The sequence below is a fragment of the Cebus imitator genome, unplaced genomic scaffold (genome assembly GCF_001604975.1).
Source record: "Cebus imitator isolate Cc_AM_T3 unplaced genomic scaffold, Cebus_imitator-1.0 Scaffold50, whole genome shotgun sequence".
NCBI lineage: Eukaryota > Metazoa > Chordata > Mammalia > Primates > Cebidae > Cebus > Cebus imitator.
In genome coordinates this window covers 4,412,508-4,435,859 of record NW_016107365.1, presented here as the reverse complement: position 1 = coordinate 4,435,859, position 23,352 = coordinate 4,412,508, and the positions used below count along the sequence as shown (strand labels likewise).

General features: G+C 37.9%; 2 protein-coding genes and 1 pseudogene across 5 annotated transcripts in view; all 3 read left to right on the top strand.

Annotated features, from left to right (window-relative positions):
- The first annotated feature begins 671 nt into the window (after positions 1-671).
- On the top strand, positions 672-2,078 carry LOC108303713 (annotated as a pseudogene). The gene has a single exon (XR_001824952.2). The product of XR_001824952.2 is annotated as a keratin, type I cytoskeletal 18-like (transcript).
- A 1,372-nt stretch (positions 2,079-3,450) lies between these two features.
- Positions 3,451-23,352, top strand: part of GFM2 (GTP dependent ribosome recycling factor mitochondrial 2) — a 51,527-nt gene continuing 31,625 nt past the window's right edge. For 2 of the 3 annotated variants that reach the window (XM_017527645.2, XM_017527644.2), the window contains exons 1-7: positions 3,451-3,586; positions 6,218-6,302; positions 7,754-7,811; positions 8,236-8,333; positions 18,257-18,382; positions 19,606-19,694; positions 23,241-23,329. In XM_017527645.2, the coding sequence (XP_017383134.1) occupies positions 3,524-3,586; positions 6,218-6,302; positions 7,754-7,811; positions 8,236-8,333; positions 18,257-18,382; positions 19,606-19,694; positions 23,241-23,329 (608 nt within the window). In that variant the 5' untranslated portion in view covers positions 3,451-3,523. Of the gene's footprint in view, positions 3,587-6,217; positions 6,303-7,753; positions 7,812-8,235; positions 8,334-8,356; positions 8,499-18,256; positions 18,383-19,605; positions 19,695-23,240; positions 23,330-23,352 lie in introns of those variants that run through there. The other variant, XM_017527646.2, reaches the window with a different exon arrangement.
- LOC108303717 (60S ribosomal protein L36-like) lies at positions 21,123-21,541 on the top strand. Its single transcript, XM_037738168.1, has one exon. The coding sequence runs from the start codon at positions 21,154-21,156 to the stop codon at positions 21,469-21,471; it is 318 nt and encodes a 105-aa protein (XP_037594096.1). The 5' UTR covers positions 21,123-21,153; the 3' UTR covers positions 21,472-21,541.

Genomic DNA, 23,352 nt, shown 5'->3' with positions numbered 1-23,352 from the left:
TTTTTTGTATTTTTAGTAGAGGCGGGGTTTCAGCATGTTGGCCAGGCTGGTCTCGAACTGCTGACCTCAGGTGATCCACCGTCTCAACCTCCCAAAGTGCTTGAATTACAAGCTTGAGCCACCGCGCCGGGCCTTTGAGGCAGCTTTTTAAGGCTCTGTATTTAAAGGTGATCTCATCATTCTCTTTAAAACCAGAACTAGTAATAACTAACATTTGTATATTTTAGGTACAGTAAGTTATATAATCTCTTTGCTTGGAATGCACTCCTTCTCACCGCCCCACTCCCCCCAAATTTCCTCCCTCATGTACTTCTGGTCTTTGCTTAAATGTCACTATTTTAATGAGGCATTCCTTGATCTTTTTCCTTACAGTTCTAACTGTCCCAATTCCTCTTTGCTGCTTAATTCTTCTGTACAGCACTTATCATCATAGGAGAAACTGTATATTGTATTCATTACTTCTGTTTGTTGTCTCTATCCCCTGACTAGGATAGAGGCGGTATGAGGACAGAGATTGTTGTCTTTTGTTCACTGCATTAATACCAATATCTAGAAAGCAGTGAGTAGACATACAGTAAATTCTTGTTGAATAAATGGAAAGGAATAGGCTTGGGCAATGGAGGGCTGGGTTGTGCAAATTATCTTTTTATTGACAACCACTGAGTTAAAGTAAGAAGAGGAGTCGGTAAAGCCTGAGTCCTGTCCTCTCCCTCTCCTCCCCGGGCAGCATGAGCTTCACCACTCGCTCCACCTTCTCCACTAACTACGGGTCCGTGGGCTCCGTCCGGGTGCCCAGCTACGGCGCCTGGCCGGTCAGCAGCGCGGCCAGCGTCTATGCAGGCGCCGGGGGCTCTGGTTCCCGCATCTCCATGACGCGCTCCGTCAGCTTCCGGAGCAGCATGGGGGTCAGGGGCCTGGCTGCGGGGATGGCCGAAGGTCTGGCAGGAATGTGAGGCATCCAGAACGAGGAGACCATGCAAAGCCGGAACGACTGCCTGGCTTCCTACCTGGACAGAGTGAGGAGCCTGGAGACCGAGAACCGGAAGCTGGAGAGCAAAAATCCGTGAGCACCTGGAGAAGAAGGGACCCCAGGTCAGACACTGGGGCCATTACTTCAAGACCACCGAGGACCTGAGGGCTCAGATCTTTGCAAATACTGTGGACAATGCCCGCGTCGTTCTGCAGATTGACAGTGCCCGTCTTGCTGCTGATGACTTTAGAGTCAAGTATGAGACAGAGCTGGCCATGCGCCAGTCTGTGGAGAGCGACATCCATGGGCTCCATAAGGTCATCGATGACACCAATGTCACTTGGCTGCAGCTGGAGACAGAGATCTAGGCTCTCAAGGAGGAGCTGCTCTTCATGAAGAAGAACCATGAAGAGGAAGTAAACGGCCTCCAAGCCCAGATTGCCGGCTCCTGGTTGACCGTGGAGGTAGATGCCCCAAATCTCAGGACCTCGCCAAGATCATGGCAGAAATCTGGGCTCAATATGAGGAGCTGGCTCGGAACAACCGAGCTGGGCAAGTACTGGACTCAGCTGATTGAGGAGAGCACCACAGTGGTCACCACATGGTCCACTGAGGTTGAAACTGCTGAGATGACGCTCACAGAGCTGAGACGTACAGTCCAGTCCTTGGAGATCGACCTGGACTCCATGAGAAATACGAAGATTAGCTTAGAGAACAGCCTGAGGGAGGTGGAGGCCTGCTATGCCCTGCAGATGGAGCAGCTCAATGGGATCCTTCTGCCCCTGGAGTCAGAGCTGGCACAGACCTGGGCAGAGGGACAGCGCCAGGCCCAGGAGTACGAGGCTCTGCTGAACATCAAGGTCAAGCTGGAGGCTGAGATCGCCACCTACCGCCACCTGCTGGAAGATGGTGGGGACTTCAGTCTTAGTGATGCCCTGGACAGCAGCAACTCCATGCAAACCATCCAAAAGACCACCACCTGCCGGATAGTGGATGGCAAAGTGGTGTCTGAGACCAATGACACCAAAGTTCTGAGACATTAGGCCAGTAGAAGCAGGGGACTCTTTGGGGAGCAGGAGGCCAATAAAAAGTTCAGAGGTCAAAAAAATAAATAAAAAGTAAGAAGAGGAAAATGTCTATTAAATGTCTATTACAGTAATAACTGTAGAGAGACTATGAGGCCCTGAACTTTGGAATTACCAATGAAGAGAGAGTGGATTCAAGGCTGGGCACGGTGGTTCAAGCCTGTAATCCCAGCACTTTGGGAGGCCAAGGCGGGCAGATCACTTGAGGTCAGGAGTTCAAGACCAGTCTGGCCAACATGATGAAACCCGGTTTCTACTAGAAATACAAAAATTAGCTGGGCATAATGGCACATACCTGTAGTTCCAGCTACTCAGGAGGCTGAGGCAGGAGAATCACTTAAACTGAGGAGGCAGAGGTTGCAGGGAGCTGAGATTTAGCCACTGCATTCCAGCCTGGGTGACAGAGTGAGATCCTGTCTCAAAAAAAAAAAAAGGGAACAGATTCAAGATACATTTAGGAAATAAAATGAAAAGATTTGATGATTTTCTAAATAAGAGTAGTGAATGTTCCTTATTTAAGATCCGGAAAAGAACAGATTTAGGTGTAATAATGAGTTTTGACATGTCTTCTTAATGACATGGATCACAATGGTTTAACCCAGGGGTTTCTAATCTTTTGGTTTCCCTGGGCCACATTGGAAGAAGAATTGTCTTGGGCCACACATAAAATACACGAACACTAACAATAGCTGATGAGCTAAAAAAAAAAAAAAAAAAAAAAAAAAAATCGCAAGAAAATATCATGTTTTAAGAAAGTTTACAAATTTTTGTTGGGCTGCGTATAAAGCTGTCGTAGGCCGCATGTGGCCTGCGGGCTGAGGGTTGGACAAGCTTGGTTTAACATGGTCTGTTTGTCTCCCTACCATCCTGTCTCAGCTGCCTCTTGCATTTCTCATAGCTTTGATATTGTACCTGAAACATAGTTAATATTTAGTAAGTGTTTTTAAACTAAAGATACATAGTTTCTATAATCAGAGGAAGAGGTCTTTTATATATTTCTTAAGTGATTTAGTTTTTACATATTTATGGTAGGAGAATCAGAATATGCAATAGAACCAATAAATTTTACTGCCAATTAGAAGTTACCAAGTTAATATGTGGATGCTTAGCTTTTTATACTAAATTCTATATAGTTACATAACTATGCATTTTGGTTGATACAATGTTTTGTAATTTCAGTAAGTTGATTTCTACAATAATGCCATATGTTTAAACTTTAAAGTACATTGACAAGGAAAATTTTAAGAACTATATTTCTCATATTTAATCAGAATTTTCATTTTCTGAATGATGCATTGAATTTTTGGTAGCTAAAAGTATTGTTCTGACTTTTTAAAAGTAATACATTTTTATCATACATATTACATATATCTAACTTACATATGCCTTGCTGACATATGATACATAAATTTAGTTTTATAATTTTGTATATTTGTTTTTTCAGAGAATAACAGTTTGGAGGATCAAGATGTTGACCAACTTGAGGATATTTGCAATGAGTCATCAGACAATACCCAGTGTGCATATTAATGTAAGCGTTTCTTATAAAATTAAATGTCCCTTAACAACCTCAGCTATTTTACTCCCTAAAATGCTCAGTATATCTCATCAGCTATTGATTCCAAACTTAGTTGAGTCGTAACCTTTGGAAATCTTCAAGCCAAACAAATTTGAAAGGAATCCCGTAATTTAATCAGAAATAGAAGAGGGAATTACCTTAATTTAAAAAAGAACAGCTTCAGCTAAATGCTGGTCTCCGGGTACTAAAATGCATTGTTTTTGAAAGGAGGGATAGGGTTTTATATCTCTTGTAAGAATGTCATCACTAATGCACATCTTTAAACTGCTAACAACAAATGTGCTTTGTACTCTTAAGTATCCATAGATTGAGACTCTTGTGAAATAAAGTTCCTCTTAATATCAAAATATAACATAGTTGTACAATGGTTGATAAAACTACTTTTGGCTGTCTTCTGCAGAGCTTTTGGAAGCCAGCTTCTTGGACATTCTGAGATTTGTCTCAGGTATATTGTTTTGGTCTTTAAGCTCTGCTCTGACTCCTGAATCCACTTCAAAACACTATAAATTATTTTCTAAACTATCACGTCTTCAGTATACCTCAGAGATATTAAACCTCAAATGAAATAATACCTCTTTTATCTACAACTAAGTGAGAGATTAAAGCTTGTTTAGGTCATTTCTTTTTATCTTCAGTGACTTAACAGGGAGTACAATAGTTTCCCCTTATTCATGGTTTTGCTTTTAGCTGTTTCAATTGCCCAAAGTCAACTGTGATCTGAAAATTAAATGGAAAATTACAGAAATAATTTATAAGTTTTAAATTGTGTGCCATTGTGAGTACTGTGATGAAATTTCATGCTATCCCACTTAATTCCACCTGGGATGTGAGTCATCCCTTTGCCCAGCATATCTACACTGTGTACACTCCCCATCTGCGAGTCAGTAGCCATCTGGGTTATCAGATTCACTGTTGTGGTAGTTCAGTGCTTGTGTTCAAGTAACCTTTATTTTACTTAATCATGGTCCCAGAGCACAAGAGTAGTGATACTGGCAATTTGGATAAGCCAAAGAGAAGCTGTAAAGTGTTCCCTTTAAGTGAAAAGGTGAAAAATCTCCGCTCAATAAGGTAAGTCATATGCTGAGGTTGCTAATATCTATGATAGGAATGAATCTTCTATTTTTGAAATTGTGAAGAAAGAAAAATTTTTGCTAGGTTTACTGTCACACTTCAAAGTGCAAAAGTTATGGTCACATAACATAATAAGAGCTTAGTTAAGGTGGAAAAGGCATTCAATTTGTGGGCCGAAGACATGAACAGAAACATGTTTTGATTGACAGCAGTTCGGTTCAGTACTATTTGGGGTTTCAGGCATCCATTGCGGGTCTTGGAATATATCCCCTATGGATAAGGTGTGACTGCTGCATCGGAGAACCTGTAACCCTTAAGAAGCCTTATCATTAGTCTACAATTTTTTTTTTTCTACTTTAAAATCACCTGGGCAGCATTTTGAAGAAGGTATATTTCTATATTCAATTTCTGATCTCATTAAGTGGGCCACAGAGTTATCCAGTTTTTCATCAGTACTTTTATTGCTGACACTTTCAGATTATGCACTCTGTGATAGACACTGGGTCTTCTTATCCTGGTCATTATGCAGTGGAAATTGGAGTCTCTAGTCTTGAAATATTTTCTAAGGATAGTAGCATATTATTGCCAGAAACTTGGTGACAAATGTAGAAATAATAGAGATAACACAGATATGCAGTTCATGAAACAAAAAGCAGACTGTGGTACCCTCAGTCATTACATACGCTAACTATTCCAACTATATTGGCAGCTATTAAATGTGTATCTAGTAGTCTAGGCATAAACGGAGGTGGGGAATATTCAACCTCTACGTGAGAACATGAGAAGGTTAGGTAAGCAGCTAAGGTAGAGGAGGTTAGATTTGGCCTTAAGCACATCTTCCCTAACTCAGTGATTCTCAATTGAATGCTGCATTGGAGACACCTTAGGGATTTTAAAAAAAATACCACCACCCAGTTCCCCCAGTTCTTCTTTTCTCTCCCCACCCCGTGTTTTTAAGAAGCTTTCCAGGTGATTCTAATGTGTAATTACTGTAATCCTGAGTTCATTGCCCCCATAATCTTTCAGCAGATGTAGAGGAAAACCAAGGTCTGTCCAGGGTGAGATACTTTATTTAACCTTTCTGACTCAACTTCTGAGTTTCTGAAATCTAGGGTTGTGGTTCTCAAACTACACCTATCAGAATCACCTGGAGAGCTAGTTTAAACAAATTGGTTGGCTCCATCCCCAAGAGTTTCTGATTTTTCTTGTCTGGAGTGGAGCCTTAAGCATGTGTTTTAAACAAGCCCTCAGCCCATGTTAATGCTGCAGGTTGAGGAGAACCGTTGTTTTAAGGTCAGCGCAAAGTAGCAAATCAGTATTAGTTTTATCCTTATTCTTTCCCCTAGGATATATTTGGGTTGTCACTTTTTAAAAGAATTGGACTTAATAAATTAGGACTACTTAAAAAATATACAAAATATTTTATCTTCTGAAAAAGCATAATTACAGTGTTAAAACTAATAAGTGATGCTAAAATAAAATTAATGCAAGTTTCTTTTTTTTCTTTACTAGAATTTATGCTGCTATAAAATAAGAGCAAGTTTAAAAAGATTAAAGCCATATGTGCTGCTTGGAAGAAATTACAGTTCCCTACCAGGTACAAATGTTAGAGTGTTCTAATTTTATCTAAACTGTTTGCTTTATCTCTTTTCTCTCTCTTTTGTTTGCAAGAACCTCCCTTATTAGGGGTCTCTAACCATTTTTTACTTCTTGGCTATTTCCTTGTGATCATTAGGGGTGGGAGTGTTCTGACAGGTGCCAGGAGGAAATAGAAATAAGAGTTGTGCTCCTCATCTGAGGAATATACTGATGAGCTGAGCAAAGGAAAGGTTGGTGGCTTTAGTAGCTAGTTTGGATGTTTACCATGTGAGTACCATCTGATTTTAGAGTGCTCTTGTGAAATATTTTTTTTCTAGTTTATTTCTGTTTTTTAGGCAAGTGTTCTCTGTTAAGAGAGATTTACTAGAATGATTTATTTTGAGGATTGTTATAAGTGGTTTGGTTAAGTGTTTGGGATAGTTCAGGTTAGATATATGGCATCAAAAGCTGGAAGACGGAGGAGCTGACTTAATGTCCATCCTGTGCTTGAAACAAGCAAATGTATGGTAGACTATGAAACTAGGTTAGTTCTGTTGCTGTTCTCATTACTGTGTTTGTCATATGAGAATAACAGAATAAAAATACTGATTGGCTGTTGACTTACAAGGGCAGATTAATGGGCTGCATTATTGGTATGTATCTAGGTCTCTGTTTTTTGCTCATGTGAATTTAACTGTAGTAGTGTAGATTATCTTTTGATTTTCAAACCACCATGTAGTTTCAAAAATAATATAAAATTATTTTTGTATTATAGAAACATGGGAGAACTGGTTTAAATAACAGGAAGGTTTTAATTAAATTTATAAATGTAACTGCCTTATTTCTTTAGTATTCTTAATATTAGCAAACTGTATGTTAAGCATAGAAGAAGCCATATGGTCATTTTTATTTTAGAAATACTACTTGACTTTTCAAAAGTATTAAATTGTCATGGCTTCTATTCAGTGAAACCTCCTGGGCTGTCTTTAAAGGTATTGTGCCCTAGGACTGTGGAGGAAGGTAAGTTCCAAATTGTATAATAATTAATTATCAACTGACACAAGGATCACTGTTAGCTTTTCAAACTCTGGAAAAGGCAGGTTTATAGGACTGTGCGTTTTAAAATTTTTCTTTGACTCAGGATCAATGCCTTAAGATTGTCATTATGAGCATTTATTCGAATTCTATAATTTTATAAATAGAAATGAAGTAGGTGGCAGAGATTGGGGTGAATCTGCATTTTTCTGAGGAGATGATCTAGAACTTGATATTTATTACCTTCTTTTATTGTCATCCATACCTTTCCTTATGCATTGCTAAAAATAAATATCATTTTAGATTTATTTAGCTTGAATTGTACTTTATTTGACATTATAGTATTTGCTTAAAGTTATTTTAAAGTCTTTCATTTATAAATTAAAGGAAAATTTTATAAATGTAACAGCTCAATTTTAACTTTCTTTTCGTTAGGCTTAATAGGAAATGATATCAAATCCCTTCACTCCGTCATCAATCCTCCCATTGCTAAGTAAGTACTAACATTGATATCATGCTTTTGCATAGACTGTCATGAAAATTTACAGATTTTCTCTGATGGACAAGAGTGAGTGCCATAATTTCTATGACTTTCTGCCCTAGCCAGTTTTAAATAGATGTTGATAATATATCTTAGCTATTTGTTTTCTCAATTTAATGCTAAAAAATTTTAATGTAATAGCAGCATACTTTTCATAGAATGAATATAAGACATTCTCAAAATTGTAGGTTGTAGTTAGCCCTTTTGTTACTTAGCTATTTTATCAGAGTAATGTGGATATACTCTATGTTTTCCATTTTTCTAGTTTTTACACAATTTTATAAATTATAGAAATATTAGCTTTGAAATTTGGACAGCTATATAAAATTGTTTTATAATTTTGGTAATGTCTACCTTATTTTTTCCTTTTAAACAGAATCCGTAATATTGGAATTATGGCTCATATTGATGCAGGCAAAACTACCACCACAGAAAGAATATTGTACTATTCTGGATATACAAGATCACTGGGAGGTTAGAATGGATTCCTCCTCTTCCCACCCCCAATTAGCAAAAGCATCATTGGAAAATATTTTTATTAAGAAGTCAACCTACACACCTTGAATATGGCATAGAGCTACTACACACCTTGAATATGGCATAGAGCTACTGATGTCTAAACCACAACTTAAAGATAAGGTAGTTGAAATACCCATCAAAGGGTCTTCTAAGATTCAACTAAATATTCAGACTTATAAGACTATCATAAGCCCCATTTAACACTCATCTACTCAGAATGCTACAGGGCAGGAACCATAGCTTACCAACAAACCAGCATTAGATGTTTCTGTCTAGAAGAGTCTTATAGCCGTCCCCATAGCTACCTGGGAGCTATCTTCGACTGCCCCAAAGTAATAGATGAGGTGCAAGGTGGCAAGATTCACAGGAACCACTCTAGCTTAGAAGATTCATGCCCCGTAGGAATGAATATCTCTTGTTATAACTTCAGAGGAGTAGCTTCCAGGTTTCACATAAGGTACATGCCATACCCAGGGAAGCCCAGAGTTTTGTATCTCCATAAGGTACTTAGAATTCATTTATAGTTCTTCACAATTCAGATCTAGCTTACCAATCAGAAGTTATTTTTTCCGTAAGTTATATTGCCTAGGAACATAGTTAACATACCTCTGTTATCTGGTTTCTAGAAGAAAAGAACCAAAAAAAGGTAACCAGAGGTTATATTCTCATGTTGAAGAGGAGAGGATTTTGTTAATCCTTAACTTAGTTATCTTTTGTTTTTTTAATTGTGGTTAAAAAAATGACATAAAATTTACCGTCTTAACCATTTCTAAGTATACAGTTCAGTAGTGCTAAGTATATTCACATTATTGTACAACCAGTTTTCAAGATGTTTTCATCTTACAAAATGGAAGCTCTATTCCCATTAGATAACTCCCATTTCCCCCTCTCCCCAATCCCTGGCAACCACCCTTCTACTTTTTCTTTCTATGACTTTGACTACTCTAGGTACTCATATAAGTGGAATCATAAGTATTTGTCTTTTTATGACTGATTTATTTCATGTAGCACAGTGTCCTCAAGGTTTATCCATGTTGTAGCATATGTCAGGATTCCTTTGTAATTTGTAATTTTTTTTTTTTTAGAGACAGGATCTTGCTCTGGTTGTGCAGTAGCCCAATCACAGCTCACTGCACCCTCAAACTCCTGGGCACACGAGATCCTCCTGCCTCAGCCTTCTGAGTCGCTGGGTCTACAGGCAGGTGCCACCACACTTGGCTAATTTTTGTATTTTTAGTAGAGACAGGGCCTCAGTATGTTGCTCAGGCTGGTCTCAAACTGGGCTCAAATGAAGATTCCCTTTATAAGGCTGAATAATATTCCATGTGTTTTATTTATTTCAAACTAACGCAGTTTATTGTAACAAGAAGGAAAATCAAGCTTTACAGTAATTATGGTCATTAAGCTGCAAATCACCTACAAAAGTCATGGCAATAAGTTAATTTACAGTTATAAAGCAGAATATCAAGACCTTGCTCTCACAGTAAAATAATCTGGACATACACACAATCTTGTGATGTCAAGAAACTCAATATATAAAAATAGAACCCACATAGAATGTTCTTTTTTGTATACACACACTTTCTCTGTGATTGCCCTTAATTTTATGTCTTTATCCTAACTGGTTTATTTATAATTAAAGATAAAGAATCTTAGACTTTATATTCTAAAAGGACAATTTTCTAAGGTTTTTTGTTGGTTTATTTTAATAGGTTTTTGGAGAACAAGGTGGTTGATTAGGAGAATAAGTTCTTTAGTGGTGATTTCTGAGATTTTGGAGCACCCATTACCCAAGTAGTGTACACTGTACCCATTGTGTAGTCTTTTATCCCTCACTCTCCTCTTGCTCTTCCCCCTGAGTCCCCAAAGTTCATTGTATCATTCTAATGCCTTTGCATCCTCATAGCTTAGCTCCCACTTACGAGTGAGAACAAATGATGTTGGTTTTCCATTCCTGAGTTACTATACTTAGAATAGTGGTCTCCAATTCCATCCAGGTTATTGCAAATGCCATTACAGGTATTTCGTTCCTTTTTATGACTGAGTAGTATTCCATGAGGGGTGTGTGTGTGTGTGTGTGTGTGTGTGTGTGTGTGTGTGTATTTTCTTTATCCACTCATTGATTGGCATTTGGGCTGATTCCATATTTTTGCACATTGTCATGCTGTAAACGTGTGGTCGAGTAACGTTCGTATAATTACTTCTTTTCCTCTGGGTAGATAACAAGTAGTGGGATTGCTGGATCAAATGGTAGTTCTACTTTTAGTTCTTTAAGGAGTCTCCACACTGTTTTGCACAGTGGTTATACTAGTTTACATTCCTACTAACAGTGTAAAGTGTTCCCTTTTCACATCCACACCAACTTCTGTTTTTTCGTTTTTTTTAAATTTTTTATTACGGCTATTCTTCCAGGAGTAAGGTGATATCACATTGTGCTTTTGATATGCATTTCCCTTATAATTAGTGATGTTGAGCGTTTTTTCATATGCTTGTTAGCCATTTGTGTATCTTCTTTTGAGAATTGTCCGTTCGTGTCCTTAGCCCACTTTTTGATGGGATTGTTTTTGTTTTTTTTCTTATTCATTTGAGTTCCTTGTAGATTCTGGATATTAATCCTTTGTCAGAATTATAGATTGCAAAGATTTTCTCCCATTCTGTGGGTTGTCTGTTTATTCTGCTGATTATTTCTTTCGCTGTGTACAAGCTTTTTAGTTTAAGTCCTATCTACTTATCTTTGTTTTTGTTGCATTTGCTTTTGGGTTCTTGGTCATGAAGTCTTTCCCTAAGCCAGTGTCTAGCAGGGTTATTCCAGTGCTCTCTTCTAGAACTCTTATGATTTCAGGTCTCAGGTTTAAGTCTTTGATCCATCTTGAATTGATTTTTGTATAAGGTGAGACATGAGGATCCAGTTTCATTCTTCTACACGTGGCTAGCCAATTATCCCAGCACCATTTGTTGAATAGGGTGTCCTTTTCCCCACTTTATTTTTTTGCTTGTCAGTTGGCTGTAAGTATCTGGCTTCATTCCTGGGTTCTCTGTTCAATTTCATTGGACTATGTGCATTTTTTACTTTATTAGACAGAGTTTCACTCTGTTGCCCAGGCTGGAGTGCAATGGCACAGTCTCAGTTCACTGCAGACTCTGCCTCCCGGGCTCAAACGATTCTCATGCCTCAGCCTCCTGAGTAGTTGGGATGACAGTGCCGACCACCACGCCCAGCGATTTTATTTTATTTTTAGTAGCAATGGGGTTTCACCATGTTGGCCAGGCTGGTCTCAAACTCCTGACCTCAAGTGATCTGCCCTCCTTGGGCTCCCAAAGTGCTTAGATTACAGGCATAAGCCACCCTGCCTGGCCCTATGTGCCTATTTTTATACCAGTACCATGCTGTTTTGGTGACTATGGCCTTGTAGTATAAAGTTGGGTAATGTGATGCCTTCGGATTTGTTCTTTTTGCTTACTCTTGCTTTAGCTATGCAGGCTCTTTTTTGGTTCCATATGAATTTTAGGATTGTTTTTTCTAGGTCTGTGAAAAATGATGGTGGTATTTTGATGGGAATTGCATTGAATTTGTAGATTGCTTTTGACAGTGTGGTCATTTTTATAATATTGATTATACCCATTTGTGAGCATGGGATGTGTTTGTATTTGTGTGTGTGATCTATGATTTCTTTCAACAGTATTTTGTAGTTTTTCTTGTAGAGATCTTTCATCTCCTTTGTTAGGTATATCCTAAGTATTTTCTTTTTCTTTTTCTTTTTGCAGTTATTGTAAGAGGGGTTGAGTTGTTGATTTGCTTCTCAGCTTGGTTGCTGTTGTTGTATAGCAGGGCTACTGATTTGTGTACATTAATTTTGTATCCTGAAACTTTGCTGAATTCATTTAGGAGCTTCTTGGATGAGTCTTTAAGTTTTTCTAGGTATACATTCATATTATCAGCAAACAGTGACAGTTTCCACTTCCTATTTGGATTCCAGTTTGCCTATTTGGATGCCCTTTATTTTTTTCTCTTGTCTGATTGCTCTAGCTAGGACTTCCAGAACTATGTTGAATAGAAGTAGTGAGAGTGGGCCTCCTTGTCTTGTTCCAGTTCTCAGAGGGAATGCTTTCAACTTTTCCCTGTTCAGTATAATAATGTTGGCTGTGGGTTCGTTGTAGATGGCTTTCATTACCTTAAGGTATGTCCCTTCTTTGCCAGTTTTGCTGAGGGTTTTAATCATAGAGGGATGCTGGATTTTCTCAAATGCTTTTTCTGGGTCTCTTGAGATCATGTGATTTTTGTTTTTAATTGTTTATTGACTTGTAGATGTTAAATTATCTCTGCATTCCTGGTATGAAACCTACTTGATCATGGTGGATTATTTTTTTGGCATGCTGTTGGATTCAGTTAGCTAGTATTTTGTTGAGGATTTTTGCTTCTGTGTTCATCAGGGATATTGGTCTATAGTTTCTGTTTTTTTGTTACGTCTTTTCCTGCTTTTGTTATTAGGGTGATACTGGCTTCATCAAATGATTTAGGGAGGATTCCCTCTTTCTCTATCTTGTGGAATAGTGTCAATAGGATTGGAGTCAATTCTTTAAATGTCTAATAGAATTCAGCTGCAAATCCATCTGGTCCTGGACTTTTTTTTGTTGGTAACTTTTTAATTACCACTTCGATCTCACTGTTAGTTTTTTTCTGTTCAGAGTTTCTATTTCTTCTTGTGTTATTGGTCTGCTCAGAGTTTTAATTTCTTCTTGTGTTACTGGTCTGTTCAGAGTTTATATTTCTTGGTTTAATCTAGGAGGGTTGTATATTTCTAGGAATTTATCCATCTCCTGTAGGTTTTCTAGTTTATGTGCATAAAGATTTTCATAGTAGCCTTGAATGATTTTTTTGTATTTCTGTGATATCAGTTTTAATATCTCCTGTTTTGTTTCTAATTGAGCTTATTTGGATATTTTCTCTTCTTAGTTAATCTCACTAATAATGGTCTATCAATTTTATTTGTCTTTTCAAAGAACGAGCTTTTTATTTCACTTAACTTTTGTATCTTTTGTTTGTTTTAATTTCATTTAGTTCTGTACTGATCTTGGTTATTTCTTCTGCTGGGTGTGGGTTTGGTTTGTTCTTGTTTCTCTAGTTCTGTGAGATAAGACCTTAGATTGTCTGTCTGTGCTCTTTCAGGCTTTTTGATGTAGGCATTTGATGCGATGAACTTTCCTCTTAGGACCACTTTTGCTGTAACCCAGAGGTTTTGATAGGTTGCACCACTATTATTGTTTGTTTAGTTCAAATAATTTTTTAATTTCCACCTTGATTTCATTGTTGACCTAACGATCATTCAGGAGCAGGTTATTTACTTTCCATGTATTTGCATAGTTTTGAGGGTGCTTTTTCGGGTTGATTTCCAGTTTCATTCCACTGTGGTCTGAGGGAGTACTTGATATAATTTTGATTTTCTTAAGTTTATTGAGACTTGTTTTGTAGCCTGTCATGTGGTCTTAGAGAATGTTTTATGTGCTGATGAATAGAATATATATTTTTCAGTTGTTGGGAAGAATGTTCTGTAAATATCCATTAAGTTTGTTTGTTCTAGGATATAGTTTAAGTCCATTGTTTCTTTTTTCTTTTTTCTCGAGACACAGTCTCACTGTGTTGCCCAGCTTGGAGTGAAATGGTGTGATCTTGGCTTACTGCAACCTATACCTCCCAGGTTCAAGTGACTCTCCTGCCTCAGCCTCCCAAGTAGCTGGGATTATAGGTGCCTGCCACCATGCCTGGCTAATTTTTGTATTTTTTAATAGAGATGGGATTTCACCATGTTGGCCAGGCTGGTCTTGAACTCCTGACCTCAGGTAATCCACCTGCCTCAGCGTCCCAAAGTGCTGGGATTACATGCATGAGCCGCTGCTCCTGGCCGGTCCATTGTTTCTTTGTTGTCTTTCTGCCTTGATGACCTGTCTAGTGCTGTCAGTGAAGTATTAAATAGTCCCCCACTATTATTGTGTTGCTGTCTATCTCATTTCTTAGGTCTAGTAATAATTGGTTTATAAATTTGGAAGCTGCTTTATTATGGGCATATATATTTAGGATTGTGATATTTTCCTGTTGGGCTGGTCTTTTTCTCATTATATAATGTCCTTCTTTGTCTTTTTTTAACTGTTGCTGCTTTAAAGTTTGTTTTGTCTGATACAAGAACAGCTATTCTTGCTCACTTTTGGTGTCCTTTAGCATGGAATATCTTTTCCCCCCTTAACCTTAAGTTTATGTGAATCTTTAAGTGTTAGGTGAGTCTCTTTTGAAGACAGCAGATACTTGGTGAATTCTTATCCATTCCGCCATTCTGTGTCTTTTAAGTGGAACATTTAGGTCATTTACATTCAGCATTACTATTGAGATGTGAGTTACTATTGTCATGCTATTTGTTGCCTGAATACCTGTTTTTTTTTTTTTTCATTGTATTATTGTTTTATAGGTTCTGTGAGATTTATGCTTTTAGGAGGTTCTCTTTTGGTGTATTTCTAAGATTTTTTTCAGGCTTTTGAGCTCCTTTTAGTAGTTCTTGTAGTGCTGAGTTGGTAATGGTGAATTCTCTCAGCATTTGTCTGAAAAAGACTGTATCTTTCCTTCACTTATGAAGCTTAGTTTCTCCAAATACATAATTCTTGGCTGATAATTGTCTTAAGGAGGCTAAGACAGGATCCCAATTCCTTCTAGCTTGTAAGCTTTCTGCTAAGAAATCTGCCGTTAATCTGATAGGTTTTCCTTTATAGGCTACCTGATCCTTTTTCCCTACAGCTCTTAAAATTGTTTCCATTGTCTTGACTTTAGGTAATGTGATGACTGTGTGCCTAAACGATGATCTTTTTGTGATGAACCTCCCAGGTGTTCTCTGAACTTTTTGTATTTGGATGTCTAGATCTCTCTCTGGCCAGGGAAATTTTCCTTGATTTTTCCGTCAAATACATTTTCCTAACTTTTAGATTTCTCTTCTTCCTCAGGAACACCAGTTATTTTTATGTTTGGTCATTTCACATAGTCTCAAACTTCTTAGAGGCTTTGTTCATTTCGTTTTGAATTCTTTTTTCTTTATCTTCATCAAGTTGGGTTAATTTGAAAGCCTTGTCTTTGAGTGCCTAAGTTATTTTTTCTATTTTTTGGAGACAGAATCTCACTTTGTCATCCAGGCTAAAGTGCAGTGGCACAGTCTGGGCTCACGGCAACCTCTGCCTCCCGGGTTCAAGCATTTTTCCTGCCTCAGCCTCCCAAGTAGCTGGGATTACAGGCACCTGCCATCAGGCCTGGCTAATTTTTGTATTTTTGAGGAGACAGGGTTTCACCATGTTGGCTAGGCTGATCTCAAACCCCTGACCTTAGGTGATCTGCCTGCCTCATCCTCCCAAAGGGCAAGGATTACAAGCATGAGCTACCACGCCTGGCATTTGAAGTTGTTTCTTCTACTTGCTTAATTCTATTGGTGAGACTTTCCAGTGTATTTTGCGTTTATCTAAGTATGTTCTTCATTTCCAGAAGTTGTGATTATTTGTGCCATTTCTCTGGAGATTGTTCTGTTCATATACTGTAATCTTTAAAAAATTTTAAAAGTTGGTATTCACCTTTCTCTGGTGCCTCCTTGAGCAACTTAATAATTGACCTTCTGAATTCTTTTTCTGGCAATTCAGAGATTGCTGGTTGAGCTAGTATGATTTTTGGGGGGATTAAAGAGTCTTGTTATGTTACCAGAATTGTTTTTCTGGTTCCTTCTCATTTAGGTAGACTATGTCAGAGTGAGGATCTGACACTTAAGGGCTGCTGTTCAGATTCTTTTGCTTCGTGGGGTGTTCCCTTGATGTAGGGCTCTCCCCTTTCCCCTAAGGATGGGACTTCCTGAGAGTCAAACTGCAGTGAATCTTTATGTTTTTATACAGACTATCTTTTGAAGTTTTTTCCTCGTTAGGACCATAGCCTAAAACTATCCAGACTGTTGTAGAACTTGCTGATCCAAGGTTGACTTTATTAGTTATATGAATAATCATAAAGATAATGTGAAATAAAGATCTTTATAATTGTGAAAAATCTTACTGCTGTGTAAGTGTTTTTAAAATTTACTGTCTTGTTTGGAACTTGCAGTTATTTGGTCTTTGTATCCTTAATGATATTTATTTTCTCAGACAGTGATGTTGGGAATAACTGACACTAAAACAGTTATAGATGTTAACATAGAGTTGTCTTTGAGTTGCTGTCAAATACATTTTTCTTGCTATTTCCTCCTCTGGTGCCTAGGTTATATGTGTGTATACATATTTATACACACATGCACACATACACATATATGGGGCAAGTAGCTACCATTTTAGGCGTTTAATTAATGCTGAAATAAATGGTAGTGTAAGGCCATGATAATGGTAAAGATCAACCATTTTTAATTTCTCTTACTTTCTATAAATTTAGTGGTACAGTGAGCAAACTACTTAACCTAGTTTGTAAAATAAGGCCAGTAAAGCCATCCTTGCTGGGTTGTTATAAAGATGAAATGAGACATTTCATTATAGAAAAGTACCTTTTCTAGCAGAGGATAAATGGTAGCCACATGGAATGAAGTAGAGAAAAAAATTCATCCAATAATAAATTCTCCTTTACAAATTATCTTTTAATTTGAAAGCCTTGTCCTTGAGCGCTGAAGTTGTTTCTTTTTTTTTTTTTTTTTTGAGACGGAATCTCACTTTGTTATCCAGGCTAAAGTACAGTGGCACAATCTTGGTTCACTGCAACCTCTGCCTCCTGGGTTCAAGCATTTCTCCTGCCTCAGCCTCCCAAGAAGCTGGGATTACAGGCACCCACCATCAGGTTATTAGAATAATATACATAATTCAGCTGCAGAATTTTACTGCAGAATAATTTCAATGAATTTTTTCTGATAAAATTCAGGATAGTTCTTTTTTTTTTTAGATGGAGTCTTGCTCTGTTGCCCAGACTGGAGTGCAGTGGCATGATCTTGGCTCACTGCAACCTCCACCTCCTAGGTTCAAGTGATTCTCCTGCCTGAGCCTCCCGAGTAGCTGGGACTACAGGCACGTGCCATCATGCCTAGCTGATTTTTGTATTTTTAGTAGAGGCAAAGTTTCACCATGTTAGCCAACATGGTCTCGATCTCCTGACCTCATGATCTGCCCTTCTCAGCCTCCCAAAGTGCTGGGATTACAGGCATGAGCCACTGTACCTGGCTAAGTTCAGGACAGTGTTTTTTTGTGAGTTTATACTGTAGAAGTTGTGTAAGACTACTTGCATTTGTACAAATAAATCCTTTCTCTTTGGAAAGTTTAGTAATGATATGGGTTTGTAAAGGATAATTTACTATTGGATGATTTTTTTTTCTCTATTCCATGTGGCCACCATTTATCATCTGCTAGACTAGGTACATTATATAATGTCTCGTTTCATCTTTATAACAACCCACCAAGGATGGTTTTACTAGCCTTATTTTACAAACTAAGTAGTTTGCTCAGGATCATAGAGTGCTAAGTGGTAAAGTTGGGATTTAAAGCTATGTCTGTCTGTGTTCTTTCACTGTCCCACTCTGCCTTCTATCAAAGGATCAGGAGGAAAGGATATCAGATAAAGGGGATGTAATGATAGTTATGGTATGTAAGAAATAAAAGAAGTATATGGTTCAGTAAACTTAAAAGATTAGTTGGTGAAAAATTACTTTTATGGCAAAATTACTAATCTAGTTGAAAAACTTTTTCTACCATGAAGATTTACTTACTGAAAGAGTAAAGGTTCTATTAAACCTAAAGAACGATTTCTCTTAGGGCAGATTAAACTGTCTCAGGTAGATATTGAGCAAGGATAAAATACACTTAAGACTAAACTGTATCATCTTCTTCCTGGCTAGATGTTGATGATGGAGACACAGTGACAGATTTCATGGCCCAAGAGAGAGAAAGAGGCATTACTATTCAGTCAGCTGCTGTTACATTTGATTGGAAGGGGTATAGAGTCAATCTAATTGATACACCAGGTATGGTACTATTCCAGTAATACAGAGATGCTGTGCCATTTGGAGTTTTTTGTTTGTGTGGGGTTTTTGTTTTGCTTTTGATTGTGGTAAAAAACATGCTACAAAATTTACCATCTAAACCATTTTTAAGTGTACAGTTCAGTAGTGTTACGTATAATCACATTGCTGTGAAACAGATGTCCAGAACTTTTTTTTTTATTTGGCGGCAGAGTCTAGCTCTGTCATCCAGGCTGGAATGCAATGGCACAATCTTGGCTCACTGCAACCTCTGCCTACTGAGTTCAAGCGATTCTCCTGCCTCAGCCTCCCAAGTAGCTGGGATTACAGGTGCCCACCATCACACCCAGCTAATCTTTGTATTTTTAGTAGAGACGAGGTTTCACTGTGTTGGCTAGGCTTGTCTCGTACTCCTGACCTCATGATCTGCCCGCCGTGATCTTCCAAATTGCTGGGATTAAAAGCAAGAGCCACCACACCCCACCTAGAACTTTTTTATCTTGCAGAAATGAAACTATATTAATTGAACGACAATTCTCTTTTGTCCCCTGTCTCCACCCTTGCTAACCACCATTTTCTTTATATACCTATGAATTTGACTAGCTTAGATGCCTCTTGTAAGTGGAACCATACAGTGTTTGTTCTCTTGTGATTGGCTTATTTCACTTAGCATAAAGCCCTCAAATTTTCCCATATCGTAGCATGTGACAATATGCTATGACATTTGCTTTTTTATTCTGTATAGTATTCCATTGTATGTATGTATCACATTTTTTAAATTCATACCTCAGTGGACATTTAGGTTGTTTCCACCTTTTGTTTCTTGTGAGTAGTACTGCCATGAATATGGGTATGCAAATAGGTCTTTGAAACTCTGCTTTCAATACTTTGGGTATGTGTGTGTGTGTGTATGTGTGTATGTATATATGTGTGTGTGTGTATATATATATATATATATACACACATATGTGTATATACTTTGTATGTATGTGTGTATATACACACGTGTATATATGTATATACACGTGTGTATACATGTATATATATATACACACACGTGTATTTATACACATATATATATATACACACACACAACCTACCCAAAGTATTGAAATCTCACTCCTAGGTGTACATATATATAAATAGTGCGATTGCTGGATCATATAATGGTTTTGTTTGTTTTGTTAAAAAGATGTTAGGTATTATATGTCTTATCTTTTTCTTAGGTCATGTGGACTTTACCTTGGAGGTTGAGCGCTGCCTAAGAGTATTGGATGGTGCAGTGGCTGTATTTGATGCCTCTGCTGGTGTCGAGGTAAAAAGTATTGCCAAAGTAAAATGAAGTAGAACAGCATGATTTTTAAAAAAGTAGAATATATCAGATTTAGTTAACTATAACCATCTATTTGGTAAGTTCATGTAAATCGATGGTAAAAGGAAATCAGAATTTAATATTGATACGTAATCTACATGTGATCTCAGAAATTTCATAGTAGAGGGAGAAATATGAAATCTAGTGTCAAGAACTGTGAAGGATCGGAGATTCTACCTTGCTTTAAAGCTAAGAAGTTAGCTTACCATAGTTTTGTGGATTCTGGCAGAAGACACTATGGTGTGAGATTGATTATACATTGTTATTTCTGTTTCTTTCTGGGTCACTTTATTTCCTGATAGTTCCACCTTTCTGCTGTTACAACTTTATATAAATTTGACACTTAATCATTCAAACAGATTGCATTACTTACAAGATTGAAATGTGCTTAAATAGGAAGTTTCTGAATTTGTGAAGCAGAAGGCTCTTGTTCTAAACAATGGATGGGCTTTTAGCTGGCAGGTGGGATGGTGGGAGTTTTTTGTTGTTTGTTCTGATTTGCAGTATGTTTTTGTTCTTTGAAAATTTATGATATTCAGCCCCCCACACCCACCTCATCATATGCAAAAATTAATTTGGAGAGGATCACAGTGGTGTGTGTGTGTGTGTGTTTGTGTGTCTGTGTGTGTGTGTATATATATATGGCTTCTAGAAGAACAATATCTTTACAGCCTTCGGGTAGGTAAAAATTTCTTAGAGGACGTAAGAAGCATGAAACATAAAAGTTGATTCCTGGAACTTTATAAAAATTACTGCTGTTCATTAAAACAAAAAATTAAAAACTCAAGGGATAGACTATGAGAAAATATTTGTAATATTAGATAAACGTATTATACAAATGTTAAATTTACTGAATGCAATAATAGTATTGGTTATATAAAAGAATATGATTGTTCTTGGGAAATAAATGCTGAAGTAGTTACAGTATATATGTATAATCATGGACTTGTATTCAGACTATATGAAGAACTATAAGTCAATAATAACAACCCAGAAAAAAATGGACAAAAGACTTGAATGGACACTTCACAAAAGAAGACATGAATGACTAGTAAGCAAATGAAAAGAGGCATAATCTCATTAGTCATCAGGAAAAGGCAAATTAAAAGTCACAGATTCAATTTCACACCCAAAAGAATGCTTATAATTAAAAAGAGTGATAGCAAATGTTGATGAGGATGTGGAACAACTAGAAATCTTGCACATCGTTGATAAGACTGCAAAATAGAGGCCAGGCATGGTGGCTCATGGCATGTAATCCCAGCAATTTGGGAGGCTGAGGCAGGTTGGTTTGCTTGAGCCCAGGAGTTAGAGACCAGCCTGAGCAACACGGCAAAACCCCATCTCTGCAAAATACAAAAAAATAGCTTTCCGCCACGGTCGCCATTGGAGAGTAGCAGCCATGGCTCTTCGGTATCCTATGGCCGTGGGCCTCAACAAGGGCCACAAGGTAACCAAGAACGTGAGCAAGCTCAGGCACAGCCACCGCCACGGGCGTCTGACCAAGCACACCAAGTTCGTGCGGGACATGATCCGGGAGGTGTGTGGCTTTGCCCCATACGAGCGGCGCGCCATGGAGTTGCTGAAGGTCTCCAAGGACAAACGGGCCCTCAAGTTCATCAAGAAAAGGGTGGGGACACACATCCGGGCCAAGAGGAAGTGGGAGGAGCTGAGCAATGTCCTAGCCGCCATGAGGAAAGCTGCTGCCAAGAAAGACTGAGCCCCCTCCCCTGCTGTCTCCCTGAAATAAAAAACAGCTGCACCAAAAAAAAAAAAAAAATACAAAAAAATATTAGCTGGATGTGGTGGCATGCACCTGTAGTCCCAGCTACTCAAAATGCTGAGATGGGAGGATTGCCTGAGCCCAGGGAGGTTGAGGTTGCAGTGAGCCTTGGTCTCACCACTGCACTCCAGTCTTGGCAAGAGAGTGAGACCCTGTCTCACTTGAAGAAAAAAAGGCTACAGAATAATGCAACTGCTTTGGAAGACTATTTGGAAGTTTAATTTATTTACTTTTTTTTGAGATGGAGTCTCACTCTGTTGCCCAGGCTAGAGTGCAGTGGCGCAATCTTGGCTCACTGTAATCTCTGTTTCCTGGGTTCAAGTGATTCTCCTGCCTCAGCTTTCTATGTATCTCGGACTACAGGCATGCACCCCTACACCTGGCTAATTTTTGTATTTTTAGAAGAGACAGGGTTTTACCATGTTGGCCTGGCTGGTCTTGAACTACTGATCTCAAGTGATCCACCTGCCTTGGCCTCTCAAAAGTACTAGGATTACATGTGTGAGCTACCGCACCTGGCGTAAGTTTCTTACAAAGTTTCAATATACTCAAGCAGTTCTCCTCCTATATCTTTATGCAAGAGAATGAAGACATTTGTCCACCAAAGACATGTTCAGAATTTTTATAGCAGCTAAATCCATAAGAGCTCCAAACTAGAAACAGTCCAAGTGCGTGTCCACAGGTGGATAGGAAAACAAACTGGTACATTTATATAATTAAAAAGAACGGATGTACCTAACAATGTGGATGAATGTTAGAAACATATTGAGCCAAAGAAGCCATGCTATTTTATATGAGGTTCAAGAATAATACACTGAATCCATGGTGACAGAAGTTGGGACAGGTTGCTTATAGGAGACAGGGAGGAGAAGAATTTCAGGAGTAATAGAATGTTCTGTGTCCTACTTGGGGTAGTAGTTGCACAGACAGACTTTTATCAAACCTTATTGAGCTATACACTTAATATCTGTATTTTATTGTATGTAAATTTTACCTAAAAAATAACAAACTGGCTTCTACTATAACTCATGTTGGCACTTTAGCCTTCTTATGCTTTGCTTCAGGGCTATTAGACTTTATTAGGCACAGATATTATAATAGACTCAAACTATAATATGTGCAAAAAATAAAAAGTCAAATGGAAGAAAAATGAGAATTGTAACTTTTTTCTCCATTAAAAGTTCTTTAGTTTACCTGAATATTCACAGTAAACTATGTAATTTTTAAAATCATAAGAGTGTTTTTATAGTACACTCCTGTTTCTTTTACCTAAAAACAAGTGTCTGAAATAATTAGGGCAAAAATAATTCAGTTAACCTGACGTTAACTGAATTCAGTGTCATATGACCTTTACAATGAAAGTGAAACCAAACAAAAAGTAGGTCTCCTGATTCTCAATTAAGTTCACTTTCCATGATTCTCAGTACCTCCTAGGTGTTAATTCCCTTTGAGTGGCCACCTAGTTCACCCAGAGTGTCCTCAAGTGGTTTTAAGGACACTCTCCTTCATGCTTCATCACATTCCCAGCTGTTTTAACTTGATAGCAAAAGAGTGACCCTAGAAATATAAGTGCAGTGGCCTAATTCTCTGCTAGAATAGGGCCCAATTCCACGTGACAGTACTGATTTTTGGATCTCTTCATTCCAGGTCTATTAACATAATTACTTTTGTACAATGTGTAGTTTTTTAACTCATCTTTGCTTTAGGCCCAGACTCTCACAGTATGGAGGCAAGCTGATAAACACAAAATACCTCGAATCTGTTTTTTAAACAAGATGGACAAAACTGGAGCAAGGTATTTAAAATGTGTTTCATTGG

What these genes read in the sequence shown, in the direction of transcription:
- LOC108303717 (XM_037738168.1), top strand. Translation starts at nt 21,154, where the DNA reads ATGGCTCTTCGGTATCCTATGGCCGTGGGCCTCAACAAGGGCCACAAG.